The 17711-nt window shown below is 33.4% G+C and overlaps 2 protein-coding genes across 2 annotated transcripts in view; both read right to left on the bottom strand.

The window, feature by feature from the left end:
• Positions 1–17711, bottom strand: part of LOC136042589 (uncharacterized) — a 478776-nt gene that overhangs the window by 106841 nt on the left and 354224 nt on the right. The gene's annotated exons all lie outside the window — the stretch shown is intronic.
• LOC136042517 (uncharacterized) overlaps positions 11455–17711 on the bottom strand; it is a 33294-nt gene continuing 27037 nt past the window's right edge. The window contains exons 3-4 of the mRNA XM_065727482.1: positions 13576–13781; positions 11455–12097 (exon numbers count right to left, since the gene is read on the bottom strand). Of these exons, the coding sequence (XP_065583554.1) occupies positions 12050–12097; positions 13576–13781 (254 nt within the window). The 3' untranslated portion in view covers positions 11455–12049. The remainder of the gene's footprint in view (positions 12098–13575; positions 13782–17711) is intronic.

The raw sequence follows: 17711 nt of genomic DNA, 5'->3' as shown, positions 1-17711 counted from the left end.
GAACTTCATTCGCAAGTTTTGTATGAAATGGTTGCTCTCTATGAATACTTATCTCTTTCCTTTTTTTATTCATTTAATATTTTATCTTAAGGCCTGTATCTTAAGGCAGAGAAGGGGATAACCATCTCTTTTGACTTCGTTAGAAAGTTCGCACCAAAAAGAGGCAATTCAACGCAGCTCAAACTTTTGACTTCGTTACAAAGTTCGTACCCAAAAGAGGCAGTTCAACGCAGCGCAGTCAAGGACGTATACAGGGGATGGGTACTGTGTTTGAAATCCCATTCCCCAAAAAATTTCCACTCGTAAAAACGTTACAAATCTGCATATAAATAATTCCCCCCCCCATCCCCACTGATAAAAATAGGAAATACACCTTTGAGTGTACTTCTGAACTTGGATGTGAATTTATAAAGCAATAAGTTTTTGTAATATTTTTCAGCTTCTTTTGTTTAACATTAGCAAATAATTTATTCTATTTGAGTTGAAGAATACGTATACTGTGTACTATTAATATTTTGACAAGTGTTCTGTTTTTCGCTTTGAAACTGCAAAAACTCAAAAAAGAGGTATAGATCTTTGTTGAACTTTTCTCCTACTTTGATAATTTACAAAGACGCATCGAGATTAAACTTTCCTCCGAAAAGTTATATGACCCTGGGCTGAATCTTACTAAGTTTCCAGATAAATTTTTTCTTAATTTATACTTAATTTACTATCTTGTAGAGTTCGTTTCCGAAAATCTCCATAATATTAATTTGTGGACTGCCATTGAGAAGCAGGAGGAGCAAGGGTCAAACTGCGATCTATAATAGTTTTATTTGTTGCAATTTGTGTGCAACCACTTCCTAGATGCTTATGACTGTCGACATAAGGACATGGGTCGAGTCATTCTTCTTAAATATAACATTAAGATTAAGCCAAGGAGGGATGATTGTAATTTGAAGTGATGATTTTATCTTGTGTTCTTCTGTCTTCCGTCTTTATAACACTTCTTAAGTCAAATTGAAATTATTGAATGCTTTTTTGTTTGCGTTTTTTAGTTGTTCATCCACTCAGGTAATTGTCAAGATTTGTCTCTGTCTTGACTGGAATCAAATTTTTATCCGACAGCCCGTTTTCATCCAATAGAAAAAGGTCTCCTGTTCTGGAAAACTGTTGCAAACCTGGCTTGATTAGCCGAGTTTGATTCCTTTCAACCACAGTGTAAACATTATGATTTTTTGTATACGATAATTTTCAAAAATATCTATCTGTCAATAAATATGAAATTATCTAACTTATCTATTTATTGTTTAGAGACATATTTGTTATTCGTCTGAAGAGAGCATTTACTTTATTTTCCTTCTGCCTTTGAAAGAAGCACGTGTAGAAGTGTTCTTCTGCTAATTTTTAATTCTTATAAAGAAAAAAGTTTTTCCTTATGGATTTTTTTAATTCTTATAAAGAAAAAAGTTTTTCCTTATGGATTTTTTTAAATTTTTCTGGATTATAGTTTATTTGAAGTTTGCTAATTGAGTCATGAATGGAAAACACCAAAAAAACAGGTTTCCCATAAGCTCATCGTGATGTATCCATACGAAGCATTTGTCATTACGCATACGCGAAGGCGGGGTTATGAATCTTGAGTGGCTTTTGATCTGTGTCCCATATTTTTAACGGAGAGCGTAGGACTTGACGCTAAAGTCCTTTACTGTAGGTATACCATATAAGAGTAAGACGTTCGATAAAGCTTTTCCGTCAGCTAATTCGAACGCTTAAAAGAAGTAAAGATTAAATTGGATATTTAAGTCAAACTTAAAACGAACCCGTTAAAGTCTAGAGCATGTTCTGTCATTAGTTTCCATTGAAAACTACACGAATCTTGAACAGTATAGATTTGTTTTTAAAAAAACCAAAAGAAATAAATACAAAATCAATATAATAATCAAGACTATATGAAAGAACTAATAAAAATAACTGAAGATTTACTATATAATAATATTAATTCTTCGAAACTAAGCAATCCAAAATTTTATTTCACTACAATTTCAATTTTCTTGGGAAGAGTTGAGCTAAATCAATATATACTATCAGCACCCAAGTTACCAAATAGCCATATCTACAATATCTTAGAAAACGGATATGAGCTTAAAACTTTCAGGGCCACTAGTACTCTTACTGCGGCTACAAATAAAACTGATTGCAACTGTGACTACTTCTGAAGGCAACTAATTTTGACCATGACTGCGGCTGCCTGCAAATGGTACTATATTTACTTTGACTACTTTCAGAAAATGTCAGAGGATCTTGAACAAAATAAAAATACGCTATGCGTATGTTAATCGTCAAATAAAATACCCCAGCAATATCCCAGGAACGGCTGAGAATATTAAGTCAAAACTTAAAGGGAACATTTCAAACAATAGAATGGCGTTTTAAGATTTCTGTCAGTGTAAAGGGAATTACCTAAAAAGGCAAAAAGAGGGGACCTGTAGTTCTCCGTTCCTTTTTCAACTTCCTTCTCAACATACCTGCCTTTTAATTCACCAAAAATGCTATAAATGAATTTATACAAAGAAGACAGAGGCAACTCATTACGTCCCGCTTAACTATAAAGAAATTGAAAAAACATAGTTCAACCCCTATCACGGTGCACATAGAAAAAGAAAGAAAGAAAAAACAAAAAAAAAACACTGAATTACAGAGATAAGCATAAGATTTACAAAAAAAAATTATAAGTAAATAAATGATAAATTCAATCCCCGATACTTTAGGCGGAAATGACTTTCTCTTTAAAAATCTTATATATATATATATATATATATATATATATATATATATATATATATATATATATATATATATATATATATATTAATTAAAACCTTTTCATTAATAGGTAACAAGCTTTTCAAAGAAAAACAAGTTTTTTAAAGAAAAGTAAAGAGCTCCATTAAACTCAAAATACGTAGAAATAAAGTCAAATAATCTTCCATGCCTTAACTACCATAGATCACCATCAATAAGTAAATGAAACAAAGCCGAACAGAAATAACAATAGACACTACAACTACTACTACTACTACTACTAACAACTCACCACAGCACCAAAACGCATGAGGCCAAAACAGCTACACACGCTCCTCCTCCATCCCAATTTATTCAAAGCCTCCCTCTTTACACCCTCCAAGAAGGTTCCCAATTCCTTTAAATCTTTCTTTATGACATCCTCCCACCCCAGCTGCGGACAACCTGCTTTTCGTTTAGCCCTAGACGGTTGGACGAAAAGGACAATCTTCAGCAATCAGTCATCCATCATCCGCAGAACGTACCCTAACTATCTCAACCTTTCTCTCATTATAGTCCTAGAAAGCAGGATTGATCCACAGTTTTCATAAAGCCTACTGTTTGAAAAAAGGTCAGTCAGCCGGATGCTCCAAACAAATCGTAGGCACTTTTATTCCCAAAACCAGTATATAATTTGCACTTTAATGAAAATAAAATATATTTTGAATGTTTTCACTTTTTTGACTTTAATATATAAATATTATTGAAACTTTAAGTACTACATATCTGTATATCTATATTAAATTGACAATTCAAGATCATTTATTTTTTCTATTTTTTTTTTTCAGGACTGTGGATAGCTTGACATGCCAAACGACATAATTACTGGACCTTTCAACAATGCTGAAGAAAATAATTTTCTTAAAACTACTTGTATTGGCAAATGATAGACATCTAGGGGAAGAGCTCGTTGCCTCCAAAACCTTTTGACTCTTAAAATGGGCACTAGACCTTACAAATTCCAATCGAATGAGTCCCATCCGATCCAAAATGTATGTGACCATCCGTTCCATAAAAGCTTTATATACCCGTGAGAGAACTTACAACCCCAGTCCCTGGGCTCTGGAATACTGTGCCCACCCGAAGGTATTTTTATATACTCTTTGGACTATTTTTAACAAAATGACCATTTCACAATTTTGATATGATGCGCATGGGGAAAGATGGTGTCAGGGAGGGGGGAGGGCTAGTTGCGACCTAAAGCACTTTTGACTTCTAAGGGAGAACTAGAACTTTCCAATCAAATGATTCCCTCTTAAGTTCACAAAACCACCTTTCCATAAAAACCGTATACACTCACGGGGCATAACTTAAAACCCTTGCCCTGAAGGCTGTAGCGGTTGTCATCTTCAAAAAAATAATTACTGAACCTTTCAAATGTGCTGAACAAAATGGCTATCTCAAAATTTTGATTAGATGTATTTGGGGAAATGATGGGATAGGGGGGAGGAGGCTGGTTACCTTCTAATCAATTTCGACTATTTGTCTAGTCGAATGAGCCCCTTTTGAAGTTTTACGACAACTCTTTCTATACGAAGTGCCCTGGTCTAAAACCAGAAAAGGGGGAGGTTTGCTGCCCTACGATCACTTTCACTCTTACAAAAAGCACTTTAAAAATTCTGATTATCAGTCCAACGAGCCCCTTCCCGACGTTTATACGACCACCCTTTCCATAAAAAGTCTTATATACCTACAGTGTATAACTTAAAACCCTTACCTTGAGGGCTGTGTGGGGGCGTCATCCTCAAAGACATAATTGTCCGACCTCTCTATCCCTATAGAAATTGAAAGGCCTTTTCAATTACAAACACTACCCCTTTCAATTTTTAATCGAATAAGTCTCTTTTGAAGTTTCTACAACATCCCCTTCTATATTAATTGCCCTGGAGTAAAGAAACCAATAAAAAAACAAAAACAAAAAACAACAAATTGTAACCACATCGCTATCTTGATAAAGTTCATGATAGAGTGGGAGCTATTCACTTGATATATCAAAAAGCTTATGTTGTTTCGCAATTTGGGAAAGTTGATATTATAGTCTTGATATCTCATTTTCAACAAACGGGAAACGATACTTATTTCTAACTCTTGATAAATGGCTACGCTTATTCTCAACCAAAATTTTCATGCTATTGAGACAAATGACCTCTACGTCGGATTTTTAGAAATCAAATGCCCAGATTAAGTTGAAAAATTTGTTACAAATCTAGAAAATCGAGATATAAAAATGATGTTTTAGTTTCAGATATTTTTTCTGTCTTCCTAGGGTAGGTTAAAAAATGGTCCAGAATTCTTATTGGTTTATTTTGAACAATTTGGACTATTTATAAATATGAAGGGAAAACATCCAAACCCTCGGGCAATATTGAAAATAGGATTCAACTAATATAAAATATAAAGACCTCATGATCTGGTACGGAAACGGAAACTTTAATCGATATTTTAGCTATATTTAGCGATATTCCTAGACACAGTTGCCCTGAGTGTACTAATATGCACTCCAAACGACAAAGTGGAATCACTATAAGCGCCTAAACATCTAAATACATCCATTCTTTATATTGGGAGAATTCCAATATTAACGATTTGAAATGACAAACAACTCATTGACCTCGAACTTCTCCCAAAAATGATGAATTCTGACTTCTCTATGTTAGGTATTAGTCGGTTAGCACCAAGGATTTAGACAACGGTCTCGAAGGATAATCACAGGTTCTCCTCATTGCCCACCTACAAACTAATTAGTGTCGCATCCTTAAACAATATCGGTAATTCTTATTCTGAAGGCATGGAATTGGGGAGATCATTTATATCAATAAAAAAAAGCATTAGCCCCTATTAAGACCCCTGCAGTACCATGTATTTTGGGGAAAAAAGTGGAAAAATGTGAGAGAATTCCTCACCAACTTGTACTTTAAAACTTCTTTCAGATAAATACATTCTCACAAAGTCAAGAGCTATCACACGAAAAACTAGAAGAATATCAAGAAAAATTGCATAATCTATTGTATCAAAAGCATTTTCGATGTCAAAGAATATAGTTACCGACAGATAACTTTCATTCATAGCCTCTGCTATGAAATGATGTAAAGCAGCTACTCCTTGCTCTATTGGCCTACAACTCAAGAAACCAAGCTAATTGGGAGAAAAAAATCTTTACCGGAAATGAAGTACATCTACCCTTTACTTCATTTTTCAAAAACTTTAGAAATAGGTGATAGAATTGTATAGGGCCAATAATTGTTTGGATTCCCTTTTTCACCTTTTTTAAACAATGGTAAAATTTGAGCTACTTTAAGACAAACCGGGAAAAATACTTTTTTTATGCAAGAATTAAAAACATAAAAAAGCAGCTGAAGAAACTATCAGCTAAATTCTTAAACAAAGAAGTCGACACAGCATCATATACTATTAAAAATTTATTTTGCCTACAAGTAACAACTTTTTGGTACTCCAAGAACTGTATAGAGTACATAAATATAGTCTTGTCCAATTTATTTGATAAATAGATTATTTGATTATGTGTTCCACCAAAATTTGATCTTCCGAATGATTTCCAACTCTCCTAAAATGGTCAGAAAATACATTTGCCATCCCTCTCATCTGTTATTTGAACTTCTTCATCAACTATAATGTGAGATGGAATTTTTCTTGTTTTAATAATATTCATTTTTTTTTTTTCATGATTTCAGAGGTGAATCGGATTTAAAAAATTTCTTTTGATAATATTTTGCTTCGGCCTCTCAGAAAAACAAGAGTAAGCCGATTTTTTTATTTTTATAAGATTTGCAATATTAATTTTATTTGGATACTCTATCTTCCCCTTATAAATCAATTTTTTCTCTTTTATACTTTTTAAGAGATTATGAGCAGCATATGGCTTACGAGGAAAATCACAACTTTGTCTTAATATCAAGGAACATGCTTGGTCAAATATTCGGTTAAGCTTTTTATAAAAAAAAATAACCGATTGGGATCTTCAATATTTAACACATCAGTGCACTTTATATATCCTATTTTTACTTTCATCTCCTCTATATTTTTTTCTGGTTAATAACCCCTTTATAACTTTTATTTGGCCTCTTTTGAGTTCCAATCCTGACCCAGGGAAGTCCGAAAGAAAAACATAATGATCAGATGTATCATCCAAAATAGTATGAGAATTAAAGCAATTATAAGACTTGAAAATATTATAAATAAAAGTTACAGGTTTGTCACAAATTCCCGATGGTAGTAAGCAAGAAGGTAACATACAATGTCAAAATAAAACATTCGCTCTAATCCCTTATTCGCTGTTGAAGCATTATGTCATATTAAATATATAAAATCGGCCATTACATAAAATAGATGGTGTTGTTGGGTGGAGGCATCTAACAATGACACATATTGTCTTAAAATTTCTTGACGACTAGACGATGGTGGCCGATGCACTGCAATTACCAAAACCGTACTTTTTTGGTCTTTTACTTCTACTATACAACGCTCATGTAGCATCTCAACAATTAAAATCATAGTCATTACGTAAAGACGATGTAAAAGAATTTCCTTTAAAAATAACAACTCCACCCTTCTTTCCATGATTTTCACAATGTTGAAATGAATTATATTCATTGAGAAATGTTTTGCAAATTTTTAAAACATATTTTGACGACATTTTAAAAAATCATGCAAAAAACTTTGACTATTTAGTTATCAACCAAAAAGACGGTCTTCTAGACTGATTATTTAGACCTGGAAAATCATCAAAATATAAATATTTATTTTTAGGTGCATTATAAGAATGTGATAAATCTTGATCTTGCCACGAAAACCTATGAAAATATTCATTTATATCAAAATTTTTGTTTCAGTTCCTCCAGCTTAATAACAGGGATATTTAAAAAAAATTGATCATCCATAACCAGGCAAATATTCAACATCCCATCTCTGGGAGTCGATATAAATAGAAAAGAAGAAGAAAAAAGTAAAAAAAACAACACATCAATTAAAAAAAAAAGTAAAAAAAAAAATTGGACTTCTTATTCACTTTAACCATTATCTTTATCATCACCCGATAGAGAACAGAATTTAACACGGTTACCTGAGCTAAGTCACAATATAACTGGAATCATAAGTCGAGTCAAAAAAATAGTTAATAAATCATCAATCCACTAAAACATACTAAACGAACGCTTAAATTTATTTCCGGTGAATTTCTCATGCGTCTCACTTACAAGCTATTATACCACTTAAGCTTCACGTTTCCTTATTCTCAATCAAGCCTAGTATAGTAGGAGCCCCTGGAGGGATCCATGCACTTATTCCCTTTTTTTTAAATGCTATTTCGATTATTTTCAGGGAATTGCGAATGTCATGAACATTTTTTCTTATCCCATCGTCTATACAAACACTGGGAGATTCACGTCCGGCTACTTTTGTGAATGGATTTTCGCACAATTTTTTGTTTTCTTGAACGACACAAAATTTGTAATTATCATCCTGGAGATGGATTTTGATGAATGGATCTGTAAACTCAAGCACCTTAAATCGGATATTAATTCGAAGATAGGAAAGAAGGGTGTCAACATGGTCTTTAGCTGTCGACTTAGATTCCCCTTTTGTGCTCTGCAGATAAAATTCCTTTTTGTATCCAAGTTTTCTACCATTAAAACTTTCCATGCAAATTTAACCGGGCTCCTTTTGATTTTCTTGTTTTTTTTAAGTAATGCCGATATTTCCTGCTTGACACAGAATAACTCATTTTTATGGGTCTATCTTTCTAATTCTAGATTTTCAACACGAGATGTTAGGGATGCTAAATCAAACTTACTGTCACTGATTTCAGTTTTAATTTCGAAAACGTTATTTTTAATTTCTTCTCCTATTTCAAGGATTTTATCTAATTTTGAAATATTATTAGTCGATTCAGTGGATCATTTAGAATCGTCCGAGTCACTTTATCTTGATTATCCAACATACAATTGAACAGTTTTTCACATTCCAAACAACAACTGAAGGTTCAGCATAATATCCTTAGCCATTCCTTGGATATTGTTATTGGACCTTTTGACAGCCCTAATGCATATAAGGTATCCATATTTATTTTGTATTTACCCAACCTTTTCTAAGAGTTTTACCTTAATAACCTTAGTTTTGGACACTGGGGATCAAACTTGCCACATAATACATAAACAAAGGGTAACTTATGTAACGTAAAAGGCTTGTACAGCACCGACTATTTTGAAAAGGAAGGCTTTTCAAACTTTTGATCAGATGTCTTAGCGGATGTCTTTGAGGATATTGGACATAATCTCCTTAACGTGGCCTGAATGTTTAAACTTAGTAGCCTACTTTCAGTCGTTCCCACTATATTGCAAATACAAATCTTTGAAAAACAGGGGTGCACATAGCATCTTCTGATTTAGCTAAATATACCCCTCAACATACATCAAAGTTTGACCCTAATGTACGAAATCTTTTTGAACACAATCAATAGTGTTAGCCATTCATCTCCAAAGCAGCAGAGTAACATATCATTTCCATAGGCATAATTATTAGACCCTTAGACTACTTTTGACAAAATAACTATTTCAGATTTTAATAATACTTTTAGTAATACTACCATCGACAACTTATCACGTAATACAGTCAATGAATCCAATAATACCAATGACAAAACTTAAATTGAGCCTGTAATCAAAACTATGTTAAAAGCCGTGAGTGACACTGTAACGGAATGAGTCCCCCAGGACAAGGACTATCAGTTATGTAAGTACCCCATTGGTAGAACTTGAGCATTTTTATTAGAAAAGAGGATATTTTTGATCCTGGCTCCGTAAAAAGGCTTAGGATATTAAGATAAGAGTTTAAGAAAATATATAGAGGGAAGCCATAAACAACTGAAACACACTATGCTTGCTGGTAATAAAAAGGGAATATTAGCAATATCAAAGAACGACTGACAATATTAAGTTGAAACTTTTAAGGTTGATTGAAGATATGGTTAAGAAAGATAGGACGGCAACCCCTTTTTGCGGTTTTAGTTGCCCCCTCTACCTAATAGCCAAAATTTTAAGTTCCCACTTTGTTTAAACTGGTCAAAAGGTCTAATATTATATTTCGAGGGGTGCCATGTTCCCCATATTCTCGGGGCAATAACTGTAAATTGTGCAATGTGGGTTTACTTTTGGAATTTGTCTATTTAGGATTTATCATGACGTAAATGGCAATATTTCATTCTGAATGTATGCAAAAGGCAATGGACATTCAGATGAAACTTACTAAAAATTTGAGGAGCATGTTAGACTAAATCAAAAGGCACTATGGGCATCCAACTTATCAAAAATGAGGATCTGCAACATTTTAGGAACAGCTGAGTGTCATGTGAAAGCTTTCAGGGCATGTTGAGAGGGTGTTGAAAAGGGGTTGGAGGATCACCTGCCCCCTATCATGTCCTCCATTAAAAATATTTGATCAAAATTTTGAAACAGATATTTTCTCGAAACTATTCGAAAGCTCAAACAATTATGCCTATGGCAATGAAATAATCCCAAAACAGCTTTGGAGAAGAATACCTAACATATTACAACACACTATGTACGTGGTGGCTGCCGAATCATCAATATATATAGAACGTTTAAGGGTATTAAGTAGAAAATTTCAGAGGATGCTGGAGTTATCGGAGAGCAACCAGTACCCTTGCCATTTTTAGATGCTCCACATGATCAAAATCTTGAAATAAATAGTCAAAATTCGAATAACTATGCCTTTGGATTTTGCAATACTTCTCAAAATTTCACAGTAAGAATTGTAAATAATGCAAAATACAACCAGGATTTATCATTAAAAGAGGGGTGTTTCATTCCAAGTGTGGTCAAAAAGGTTAAGCGTATTAACGTGAAAATTTAGGGAATGTTGAGAGGCGTTTTAAAATAAATGTGAAGATACTATTTACAAGCTGTTTATCAAAAATGTGTATCTAAAATATTAAAAGAACAGCTGAGGATAATAGATCAAACCTTCAGGGCAGATTTAGAAGAATATTGAGAATTAGCGGAGGACATCTGTCCCCTTCCTATTCTATTTTTAGCTGCCCTTTCTTCAACGATATCTGATCAAAATTTTTGTATAGCCAAAGAAAAGTTAGAAAATCAAATGATTGTACATCCGAGAATGACTTAACCCTCAAAATCCCCTAAGAAAATTGGTATCGGTTAGATAGACTGCCAATTGCTTATATAAGAAACTGGTCAACGAGAAAGGGTGGCATGTTTGACTTTGATCTCAAAAAGGGCTAAGAATTTTAAGGTAAAACTTTTAGAAACTGTTTAGGGGTATGTCAAACAATACCAAAAGCACACTAAAATAGTTAGACCTGTAAAAAAGGACCCAACAACAATATCTAATAAATAGCCAGCGTTATTAAGTTTAAAATTTGAAGGCAATCAAATGCAATGAAAAACGAAAAGAGATTAGTATAAAAAATCCAAAAAAGGTTAAACTTTAGACGAGTAGAAAATAAATTCTAATAATATTTTAAATCAAAAATGACCAAAAATTACTATAACAGAATATATGAAACCCAAAACGAACAGAAATTAAACATACAATCATAATAAATATATACAACGAGCAAACCTTAAGTCGAATATTTCAGTCAAATTTAAAATATGCAAAATCATATAAAAAGAGTTTGTCAATTGCCTCTTTTTCCCTCCTCTAAATATAAAAGTATTATGCCTAATGCGTCTTTAAGTATTATTGAAAACAAATTATATCTCACATATTTTATTTTATAAATACAACATTGGAAATAAAAATAAAAATTACAAAGGATAAAATCTTGAGTGCCTAGCATTAAGCAATAAGTATCATTACATTTAAAGTACATAGTTTGATCTTATTGGTTCTATGCAAGAAGTATCTAAGACACATATATTTTCGGTAAAACACAAATGACGCAGAAAGCTTTAGACTTTTACAGTTAGAGCAGGGGGTATATCACAATAAGAAGTATAGCTGTGTCTATTATGAACTCCAAAAGCAAAGCTAGGACATTAACTCATACTTCCGACTAAGTTTGGAATGAGATGTGACAGCACAATTTGTTATATGTCTAGATGATAAGAGCCCCCTTTTCTCTTCCTCTCATAGGATAAGATTCGGTCCAGGCAGCCAATTGGTAAAACTAGGACGACAGCCCCTACTCCCATGAAGTACAGTTGTGACTTTCAGACGTTCTCTTTCAGATAGATGACTTCCATTTTGTTTCTTTTTTACACTGTTTAGTCAGCTAAAAAGTGAATTCTTTCTTGTAAAATATTGACAGAAATTGTGCATAGATTTAGAGTAACTTTTCCCTCGCATTTTGCAATCTCCATTTTGTGTGTTCTGTCGTTCTTCTCGAAAAAGAATAGTCTCAAAATCTTTGACTTCTACAAAAGCGATTCTAGTTTGAATATTCAATAAGAAATAATTGATAAGGAGGAGTTTACGCATGCTTCACAGTTTACATAGTGTTAAAAAAACTACCCATCGTAAGACTTCGATTCTATTTTGCTTCATAATTGTAAAATATTAAAAATTAACAAATTTTGTAAAACAAACCTCAAAGTTTTTCATGGCAAATTTATAGTTTTAGCTAGAAACTTGGTTTCAGCTATTTATCTGTTACTTTTTCTGAAAATTAACAGACAAAAAAAAAGATCTGCTGACATGAGAATCCACATAAGTAGAGCTGAAACAGGGATAAACTGCAAAATTACATTGATGAATCCAACTTGGCCATCAGTGGCCTAGTAAAACTTATCATAGACGGGCAGAAAAAAATAAGAGATGTTTGAAGAATATGTAGTGTCTACAAATCTTTTAAGAGTTGTGCAAAACCATAGTAAAATATTTTGTATTGTATTATATTGCATAAGGCAAATAGAGACAAAAACAGGGGCGTAAATTGCTATGGGGCAGGGGGCAATTGCCCCTCCCAGACCTCATTTATAGTACTAAGTAGTACCTTTATGGTACCAAATGGCTATTTTTTTAGTTTTTACTGTCATTTTGACTTGATTTAGGATAATTTGCTTCAACTTTGCCCCCCTTCAGGATTTTGATGAAAATACGCCACTGGACAAGAAGCAAAAATAAAACTAAATTAGAACCTATAATTTTTTTTGTGGTAAACTCGTTACTTTTCAAGACTGGCATGTAAAATTAAGTAGATAGCTGATTAAAAATTTCTCAAATGTAGAAGTAAGGTATTAATGTAAGATAATATCTTGCTATTATTTAATAGTATCATTAGTTCTTAACAGTTATTTTTGTTTTTAATAGTGTAATTTAAACTAAAATAATATCATCGAAATATCTTAAGACTCAATATAACACAGGAAGATAAGATATAATGAATGACCTGATAATCAGTTAATCTATTTTTTTGAGTGGAGAGGGGCGGGAAACACTGTTAACTAAGAAACAATGTCACAAATACTCATTGTGATTTCTTGTCTATTCCCAGGAGGCTTTAACACACAAGCTCTTGAAATTCAAATTGACCACAAGTTTTTAGCTCAAACCATGCACAAATGGAAATGAATCACATTTTTCATCTTTCATCACAATTTTTTCCAGAAACAAAGTTAACATCCAATGACTTAGATTTCTTGAATCAATTGCTTTTACCAGATCGTATGCACATACGCTAAAACTATACTGTTACATCAACCAATATATGCAACTAGCATTTAAATTTCTTATAATCTGCAAATGATTTACCTCCATCATTTCATTGCTGTGAGGATAGTTTTTCCTATCAAACTCTCCAGTTAATCCATCATTCTTTATCTGTCCTTGAAACTTGCCATTTATGCAATGCTTTAACCTTCTCTCTGCTGTTTCTGAATGCTTTAACAGGCTATCTGGGTTATATATTTGTGACAACAGACTTTGACCAGAGTCCAGAGAGGTTATGTTTAGCGATCCTGAAATATTTATTTCTTATTTCAAATTGGATTAAGAAATCAACTTTACAAAGAATCAAAAAGTTCCTGGTTACTGGAAACCAACTGATAGCAGCTAGGTTCAATGCTAACCAACACCCCTCAAAAAAACGGAATTTTGTTAACAATAGATACATAAGAAAATTGCATTTTTTATGTCGATTCCTACTACACAAAATACGCTAAATTTCATGCTACCCATCAAGTCAAAAGCCTGAGAAAATTTTAAGTCATTTTCAAAAGCAGAGGAGGGTTTTAGCATCCCCAAATATCACGGAATTTTAATAAAAATTGCACCATCAGATACAGCAAATTAGAAAACCCTACGTCAAAAGTTTCAAGCTCCCATATGTAATACTGTGGAAGTTTTTTTTTTCAGAAGAAAAAATAAAGGAAGTTTTTTTTTTAGGGGTGATCCAATCGATTCTATGATAGAAGATCAAGAGAGGGCACAACCCAACAGAAATTAAAAGTTCTAGTGCTCTATCTAATGACGAAAAAGAATACAAGCTAACTGGCACACCTCCCGAGCCCCATTTGCCCCCAAAGTTATCCAATCGCAACTTCGAGAGTCATCTCGTTAAGCATTATTGAAAGATCCAATAGACGTGCCTCTCAAGATGACAAGAATCCCTACGGCCTCTGGGGAAAGGACTGATATCTGTGAAATTTTGATCATTATTTTCATATAGTATTTGTTATTGGGATGAATACAGACATTTTTTCGAAGGTTTTCCACGGGGCCAATTTTCTATTGGGACGAAACTGTCCGGGGTGAACTTTTCATGAAACATTCGTAGGAATTCCAAATCATTCTAGAATTCCGAAATCTTCTTTGTTTGTCTTACTTTCTCTTTAACGACTCGATATTATGTTTGGAAATGTTTTTAGGGTATTGTGCGATAGAGAATTTTTACCAAGGGTGGAATTGTCCGGGAAAGATTTTCCAGGGGGTGGGATAATTTTATGGAGAAAAAATTCCCTTAGAGTAATTTTTTTGCAGAGAGGATTTTTTATGAAAGAGGGGGGGATTTCCTGGCATCAATTGAATAGTAATCAGAAATTAAAATTGAAAAGTATTTCCAACTAAAAGTAAGGAGCAACATTAAAATTTAAAATAAATTAAAATTATTCCTTATATGAGGGGCACTTCCCCCTCCACAATACCTTGATACTATAGTCCTTTGACGTTATTTTTCCTTAGAGGTGTTATCAATATACAGTGATTGAAGCATTGGATTATTTCCTTTTAATAAAAAAATTTGCATATGAGAGGTAAGACTATCTAATGATACTCCCCATCGACCCAATGTGTTGATAGCTACCTTCTGCTTTGTGCTTGACACCACTCAAACGATGTTCAAGTCTTCGACTTGGGTTTTTTTCCTTGACTTGAGTCCTTGACTTGACTTTGTTTGTATAAGGTATAATATGTTGTATAAGGTATATAAGGTATAAAATAGCGGTGCTTTTTCGAATTTTCAAACAGTTCGTGGTAACGAACTGTAGTAAGGAGCGACCCGGCTCAATAGTAACCAAAACTCTAAAAAATTGAATTTTGATATCAATAGCTACATCAAAAGAATTGCATTTTGATGCTGATTTTAAATATATAAGTTTAATTAAGTTTAGTCTTACCCATCAAAAGTTACGAGCCTGAGAAAATTTGCTTTATTTAAGAAAATAGGGGGAAACACCCCCTAAAAGTCGTAGAATCTTAACGAAAATGACACCATCAGATACAGCGTATCAGAAAACCCTACTGTAGAAGTTTCAAGCTCCTATCTACAAAAATGTGGAATTCCGTATTTTTTGCCAGAAGACAAATCACGGGTGCGTGTTTATTTGTTCGTTTTTTTTCTTTTTTCTTTTTCCCAGGGGTCATCGTATCGACCAAGTGGTCCTAGAATATCGCAAGAGGGCTCATTCTAACGGAAATGAAAAGTTATAGTGCCCTTTTTACGTGACCAAAAAAATTGGAGGGTATCTAGGCCCCTCCCACGCTCATTTTTTTCCCAAAGTCAACAAATCAAAATTTTGAGATAGCCATATTGTTCAGCATAGTCGAAAATCATAGTAACTATGTCTTTGGAGATGATTTACTCCCCCACAATCCCTGGGGGAGGGGCTGCAAGTTACAAACTTTGACCAGTGTTTACATATAGTAATGGTTATTGGGAAGTGTACAGACGTTTTCAGGGGGATTTTATTTTGTTTGGGGGTGGGGCTGAGGGGAGGGGGCTATGTTGGAGGATCTTTCCTTGGAGGAATCTGTCATGGGGGAAGAAAAATTCAATGAAAAGGGCGCAGGATTTTCTAGCATCACTATAAGAAAACAATGAAAAATAAATATGAAAACGTTTTTTTAAATGAAAGGAAGGGGTAGCATTGAAACTTAAAACGAACAGAGATTATTACGCAAATGAGGGGTTCTAAAAATACTTTAGCATAAAGAGCAAGGTATTTAGGAGGAGATAAATACCTCGCTCTTTATGCTAAAGTATTTTTAGTAATTTAAACTATTTATTCTACGGCCTTTCTGATTCAGGGTCATTCTTAAAGAATTGGGACAAAACTTACGATTTAGTGTAAAGAGCGAGGTATTAACGAGGGTACAAACCCCCTCGTATACATAATAAAAATATAAGATTATGAAAGTTTGTTACGTAAGTTAATTCTTAAGTTACGTATATTTTTTTACTAATAAAAACATTCGTTAAAAATTAAAAGTTCTAGTTGCATTCTTAAGTAACCGAAAAATTGGAGGGCAACTAGACCTCCTTCTCCACCCTTTATTTCTCAAAATCGTCTGATCGAAACTAAGAGAAAGCCATTAAGCCAAAAAAAGAATTAATATACAAATTTCATTTTAATAATTTATGTGAGGAGAGCCAAAATCAAACATGCATTAATTCAAAAACGTTCAGAAATTAAATAAAAAAAAAATAATTTTTTTAGCTGAAAGTAAGGAGCGACATTAAAACTTAAAACGAACAGAAATTATTCCGTATATGAAATGGGTTGTCCCCTCCGCAATCCCTCGCTCTTTACGCTAAAGTTTGACTCTTTGCCACAATTCTATTTTTTAAAACAATTAAAAGCTTTACCGTAAAGAGCGAGGGATTGCGGAGGGGACAACCTATTTCATATACGGAGTAATTTCTGTTCGTTTTAAGTTTTAATGTCGCTCCTTACTTTCAGCTAAAAAAATTAGTTTTTTTTTATTTAATCATGGTAAGGAATCAACTATTTGAAGAAGAGTTGAAGTATATACTTTAAAGAAGCAGAAGCATATGATCAGGGATTCTATTAGGGTAAGAGTTCATTTATCCATTTTATATGATACAACGTACCCTCACTGATGAAATAATTTTATTGCACAATCTGAACCCATTACCTGAGTAGTTTTGTTCATAACTGCCCTCGTCCTTCAAGCCATACCTCTTCAGGGGCTCTCTAGTTTATAAATACCCCTAAAATATCGATTACTCTTCACATGTAGCCTGGCCTCCTTCGAGTTATAGCTATCTAGGTAGCCATAGCCTTTCATGGCCCACGTCAATTACAGTGAAGAGAAGGGGAAGTTGGTCAAGCAAAGTGGTGTGGGGTCACCCCTGTTTACCATATGCCTCATTCAAGTTAAAAAAAAAACCTACCCAAGGCCATTTAAATGATTAAAGGACAAAATTTGGAGATCCTTTCAGTTTTTTGTTGAAAATAGCATCCAGACCGACCCAATCAAAATACTAAATACATACGTGCATTTAAAGAATTGAGAGCCAGTGGGAGCAATATCAAACTGCGAGTCCCTCTTACAAACCAATTAAATAAAAAAAAAAAAAGTTTTTTCAACTGAAAGTAAGGAGCGACATTAAAACTTAAAACGAAAAGAAATTACTTCGTATATGAAAG

The sequence above is a fragment of the Artemia franciscana genome, chromosome 2 (assembly GCF_032884065.1).
Source record: "Artemia franciscana chromosome 2, ASM3288406v1, whole genome shotgun sequence".
Lineage (NCBI taxonomy): Eukaryota > Metazoa > Arthropoda > Branchiopoda > Anostraca > Artemiidae > Artemia > Artemia franciscana.
This window is presented reverse-complemented; position numbering and strand designations above follow the sequence as displayed.